Genomic DNA, 6,010 nt, shown 5'->3' on the forward strand with positions numbered 1-6,010 from the left:
AGTGAGCAGAGGGTGGGAAGAGGTGGAGCCTCTGTAAAACACAATTATTTACTACACCCATTAAGGCCCAGAGCACGGCTCTGCTGAGGTGCCTCAGCTGGAGACGAAGCCAGGCTACAGTTCCTGGTCAGCATTATTGGCTGCCAGGAAGTCCAGCTGCTTAACCTCAGACACAGAGGTGCAAGTGGGACCTGAAAGTCACGACAAGCTGTCGTCTCGTCAGCCGCACATGGGGCGTCTAACTGTGGCAATGTTTTTACTCCTCAGGTGCCCATCAAAGCCTGGCTGAGAGCATACACCTCCAAGGACACCTTTGAGTGGTTCAGCGCCCTGCCTGGGGGCTTCCTGGTCAGTTCTGTTCTGCCCTGGTGTTTCAGGGACGGGGCCCTCATATTAGTTCATTGGCATGGTGCCAGGAGCGTTCAGAGCGCTGCACGCAGGGCTGTTTTAATAGCGGACACAGAACCTTCTGTTCTCATTCTTGGCATGTTCTGTAGGGTGGGTGCTAAGGGAGCTCTTGATAACTCTTGAATCAAGCTCTGCTTGAAACAGGAATTAATCCAGGGACGTCCTAGGGCCTGTGTTGTACGTAAGGTCGGACTGGGTGAGCACCTTCTGGCCTTACAGCCTATGAAAGCTGCTCTCAGGTTCACCGACCACCACCACGTGTGCCTGTAACCGTGAAGGGGAGTGGGCATCCAGCCTGAATAATGTCTGTACACTTGTAACACCTCTTGGGGGGGGGGGCATGCAGTCCTGCAGCCGGGGTGTATCCCTTCCTTCCTGTTCCACTGGAACTCTGGCAATGGGGTTAAGCCATCGTCCCTCGCCCCAGCTGATAATCTTAGGTTGCCAACTTTCCAATTGCTCTGCTCCTGGCTCACTCCATTCCCCCTGCCCCACTTTCACCAGGATGGGGCAGGGGGTTGGGGGGTGGGAGGGAGTGAGGGCTCCGAGATGGGGTGGGGATGAAGTGTTTAGGGTGCAGGAGGGGGTGAGAGTTAGGACCGAGGGGTTTGGGGTGCAGGAGGGGGCTCAGGGATGGGGCAGGGGTTTGGGGTGTGGGAGGGGGTGAGGGCTCCGGGGATGAAGGGTTTGGGGTGCAGGACGGGGCTCTAGGCTGGGGCTGAGGGGTTTGTAGTGTGGGAGGCAGCTCAGGGCTGGGGTAGGGGGTTGAGGTGTGGGAGGGCCCTGGCTGAGGGTGTGCGCTCAGGGGTGGGGCCCGGGATAAGGCGTGCAGGAGGGGTCATAGGAGGGGGTGCAGGCTCCAGGAGGGGGTTCCGACCTGGGACAGGGGGTTTGGGCTCTTCCGGGAGGCGCAGCCTGCCTGCCCTGGGCCCGCATGGCTCCTGGAAGCGGGTGGCAAGTCCATCCCCTAGGTGCAGGGGCCAGGGGATGTCGCAAAGCAGCTGCAGTAGGTCTGCTCTCCCCCCGTTGAACTCCATTAACCCTCTTGTCGCTACAGCTGGAATACCAGGGCGCTAGCACCGTCCAGCTCCGCTTCCTGAAGCTGCACAGCAGCCTAGCCACCCAGAAGGTGTCGTACTCCTGCAGGCCTGACTCCAACGGCAGAGAGCCACAGCTGGAGAAAGCCATCAAATTCCTAGTGGACTCCAGGGAGCAGAGCTACCTGTCCATGCTGCCAGGCTGCATGGTACGTGGAGGGGCGGGGGGTGGCAGGAAGCTGTGCCAGTGCTTTGAAGCAGGGGTGTGTTCTTAGCAGAAGCAATTCAGTTGAGAGAAGTGGGGATTCCTGCAGGGCAAAGGCCTTTCCAGTGGCACCTCTTGTAGGTCACACTCAGCAATCATTGACAGCCCTGCCTGTAAGAGTAAATCTTGTCTTCCCAACTGCAAGGAGAGGGCTTAGTGCTGGGCTCAAAGGTAGCCTTGGGAAGAGGTGATGGGTGCCATGTCAATCTTTGCCATGACGAGAGACCTGGCCAAAGCAGTTACACGTTACCCATAGCTAGGTGGAGCCCATGCAGTATGGATGCTTGCCCACTATTCTCCCCCGTCACCTCCCAAGCAAGCAATTCCAGTTCAGGCCAAGCATACTAATATGTCGAGTAAATTAGGTGCCAGGTTCCCTTTCAGGGTGTCTTTATGTTCTCAATAGACTCTGATGGAGATGTTTAATCCCAGGAGGGTAGGGATAGCTCAGTGGTTTGAGCACTGGCCTGCTAAATCCAGGTGGGGAGTTCATTCCTTGAGGGGGACATTTAGGGATTTGGGTCAAGAATCTGTCTGGGGATTAGTCCTGCCCTGAGCAGCAGGTTGGACTAGATGAGCTCCTGAGGTCCCTTCCAACCCCAGTAGTCTCTGAACCACAGGGAGGCCACATCCACCCAAATCCAAGGGCCATTGCAATCATATTTTTCAGCTTCCAGGGCCTCACATTGGGCATTTTAAATAAGGCCCCAGCCCCTCACGTTGGCTTGAGGTGGCACTCAGCAGCTCTGCCCCTCAAGCCATTTAGCTAGAGATCCAACTTCAGGCAGTCCCATTTGAAAATGAGGAACTTAGTTAATTCCAGGCAGTGCAAACATCCAATGTTAGCAAGTGAAGTTAGATCCCAGTGGGATGGTGCAGAAGCAGCATCATGAAGCAATAATTTTGTCTCAACAACAGACCCTTTGGCACCCAAGCTGCATTTTTAGTAGCACCTAGAGTCCATGCTCCAGGCCCCATTAGGGCTGTAGCTCTTCCATAGGAGGGAAAAAGGTGTCTTACTCCTGGTAACTGGCCATGCTAAAGCCAGCAGTCTGAAGCTGAGAACACAGGGGAGGAGGGGAAGCTAAGGTTTACCTTGGCCTGCTAACGAGTATTAGTCTTTACTAGGATTTTACCTTGTTAGTTACCATGTTATTCCAGCCCCTGTGCCTATGGTACGTGCCCTGCTGAGATCCCTTCCAGCCCTACATTGCTATGATAACACAAGGTAAAAACACTTTTCCTAGTTGATTCAGTTGGGGATTGGTCCTGCTTTGAGCAGGGGGTTGGACTAGAACCTCCTGAGGTCCCTTCCAACCCTGATATTCTGAGCAGAGACAAGGCCTATGACCTCTTACACTGTCGCCACTGACGGGTGCTAATACTGCAGCTCCATTGTGTTACAGCTGGACAATGACTCGTCAATCACAGACACCATATTCCAGTTTTCCACAGAGGAGCTGGCGCTCTTGCCCCTGCGAGACCTGGCTGTGTTTCACAATGGAGACATCTCACACCAGTTTGGATTCACGGTTGGACCAGTTTGCTTCAGCTGAACCCAGAAACAAAAATCCACTTTCCCTTTGGGGAATATATGACTGCAAAGGAGAAAGGAACTAAAAAAAAATCTTCCCATTGTTGCACCTCTGGGTAGCTTTTGAAAGCTCCCGTTCCTATTTATAAGGTAATGTTTATAGCTGCATTATGCCATGGACTACACGGCCTTCTGAAGGAGGAGACTACTGTTTACAAAAGTAATTGCTCTATAAATATATATATATATAAAAGGTGTTAATTTAACTCCATCCATTAGGGTCTGCTTAAAAGGAGAGCCAAGCTTTCAGCTGGGACCAAGTTTTCTTCCCCAAGTCCCTGGGTCCCTTTCTCTGCTGCAGCAGCAGTGTGTAGAGCCGCTGGATTAGCACAGGCTGTTGCTGCCTGTGAAGATTCTGCCAATCAAACAAGCAGCTGGAGCTGGTTGGGAATTTTTCCACAAGTGTTTTTTCATCGACAAATGGTGTTTTCTCAAAACCGGAACTTTTTGTAGGAAAGGGTCAGTTGAGATGAGATTTGACTCAAAAATGTCACTGGAAAAGTTCTGTTTTTTTTTTTCTTTCAAAACTCTGTTGCGTTTCTAAATTTAAGCTGCGTTAACAGTGGTTGAAATCAAAACATTTCAAAGGAAGCACAATGAAACGTTGCTGGGTGACCTAAGCTGAATTTTTTTTTTTCTTTTTGGATTTTTCAAGGTGTGAAAATTGTCAAGATTTTCACTTTTCCCCAGTTCAGGATAGGGAGGAATATATTGACAGCTCAAAAATGTCTGCAGAATGGGAGAAGGGATTCCTACCCAGCTCTAACTGCAAACTAACACCTTGCCTTTCAGTTCTTACAGAAAATACACCTATTCATGCAAACTCCTCACTTGGTCAGCCAGCAACATGTTTCTTAGCACTGCTGCCCCAGGGGTGATTGTGAAAGATGGTGTGAGAAATACTGCCAGCAACTCCTGAACTTCATCAAGCCTGGCAGAAGGACAGATCATATTTAATGACAGTTACATTAAGATGCCCTCCTTAAATCATTACAATAAGCAACAAATGCTGCCAATTTTTCAGGGATAGTTGGTGGAGAAAATTCCCTGTGTAGAGAAAAGGGATAAAATTTCTGTGTGATTATTTAAGGCTTTGTTTCACTAAGGGAGACATCCTGAAGGGCAAGAAGTGTCTAATTAGAATCTGCTGCACAATGAACTGGTACATCAGGAGGTGCTGCTGAGACCCAGACTATTTAAAGTAGTTCCGTTGTACAGGGCCATGTTTTCTAGCAGGTGGTGCCAATGTTGAGGCACAGCCCTATTTCTATTCACTGGCTCAGGACAGGGTCAGAGTCCTAGAGCGAAGTGCTGATCTAGATCAGCAGCAGATTTTACAATTCAGCCACATTCCTGGAATCCAATTCTACCCCCCCATCTCCCCCAGGATGCACCTATTGTTTGGAAGAGATTTGACTTCCTTTGTAGCTCTTCATATAAACCCAAACACCTGGCTTGCTTTGCTCTTAAAAAGTCAAGTGAGTGAAATCTCACATTTAAAAACAACGCTGGAATTAACTAAAGCCAGGCATGCCTCATCCCAAGGTGGTTTTGTGGGCTGATGAGTAGGGGAGGGAGGGCAGCTGCAAGCACTGCTTAGGTTGCAAAACACTAGTGGCCTGTAGCTATTTATAAGTACAGCTTCCCCCCCGTCAGGATTGCTGGTGAGGCTCAGGACATCGTTCAGAGCCCTCACACTCATTCTCCAGGGGGAAGTTAAAGCTGTTCCCAGCCCTGTGATAAAGCCCTGTACTCAGTTAAATTCTGCTTCAACTTTCTTCAGCAGAGGTCCTTTACTGTTTACATGTGATTATATCCATTGCTGGCAATGGATGTACCAAACTCACCATTGACCAGGTGCTCTGGCCCAGGATTCACTGCTCTCCTCTTACTATTATTTGTATAATTTGCATTCTTAGCCTGACCTCTACATGATATGCTGGTCATTTTGTATAAAGATGGGATGCATTTTATGAAACTAGCATCAGGTCTGTGTAAGCAATACAAACATTTGACTTAACCGTGCTGGTCAGCTTCGTGTTCTGCAATGAGAACTTTAAAAGCTGGTCCATTACTTTAAAGCCCTCATTTTCCCACTCAATTATATGCCAATACCCTGTGGTCTGGTTTCACAGAACAGTACAAGCCCTTCCTTTGCAACAGGGAAGAGGGGCAGAAACCTGTCTGAGCAAAATATTGGCTTAAAGTCCAGGTAGAGCAGAGTGCTTGACCACTGAGGCTGGGGAGTCACTGGTTTCCTACTTCACTCAGCCAGGGCACAGTGAAAACAAACTCATCAGTTTCCCTTTCTGGTTACCAGCTAGCAGCCCAGGGCTTTGGCTAGGTTTAAAACCCAAGCACATTCCCATGAAGAAGGCTGGCCGGTAGACAACTCCTAGTACCCCTGGCCCCATGCTTTTGGTTTAGGGTTTGTGCACAAGACACCACGTTCTACTGAAAGGGCCCATATGAGGACTGGTTAATTTACTCACACCAGCTGGCAGCTGAGACCAGTTCCTTTGCAACATCACTTCTCCATTGTGTGCCTGAAATTACAGTGCCCAAGTCTGACTCCCATTAAGAACAGAAAGGAAGATGCAGAGGCGCAGCGCGAGAGAAGATTGCGTCTCTCGGCCTCCCCTAACCGAGCAAGCAGTGCCCTGCAATAAGTGGAGGTAGAAAAGTTTTCAAACGGCCTTTTAACTC

At 49.9% G+C, this 6,010-nt stretch overlaps 1 protein-coding gene across 1 annotated transcript in view; it reads left to right on the forward strand.

Moving 5' to 3' along the window:
- COL27A1 (collagen type XXVII alpha 1 chain) overlaps nucleotides 1–4,801 on the forward strand; it is a 254,500-nt gene extending 249,699 nt beyond the window's left edge. Inside the window, exons 67-69 of the mRNA XM_030535277.1 lie at nucleotides 268–348; nucleotides 1,466–1,654; nucleotides 3,117–4,801. Coding sequence (XP_030391137.1) covers nucleotides 268–348; nucleotides 1,466–1,654; nucleotides 3,117–3,266 — 420 coding nt within the window. The 3' untranslated portion in view covers nucleotides 3,267–4,801. The remainder of the gene's footprint in view (nucleotides 1–267; nucleotides 349–1,465; nucleotides 1,655–3,116) is intronic.
- Nucleotides 4,802–6,010: the final 1,209 nt, after the last annotated feature.

This window comes from Gopherus evgoodei, chromosome 16 (genome assembly GCF_007399415.2).
Source record: "Gopherus evgoodei ecotype Sinaloan lineage chromosome 16, rGopEvg1_v1.p, whole genome shotgun sequence".
Classification (NCBI taxonomy): domain Eukaryota; kingdom Metazoa; phylum Chordata; order Testudines; family Testudinidae; genus Gopherus; species Gopherus evgoodei.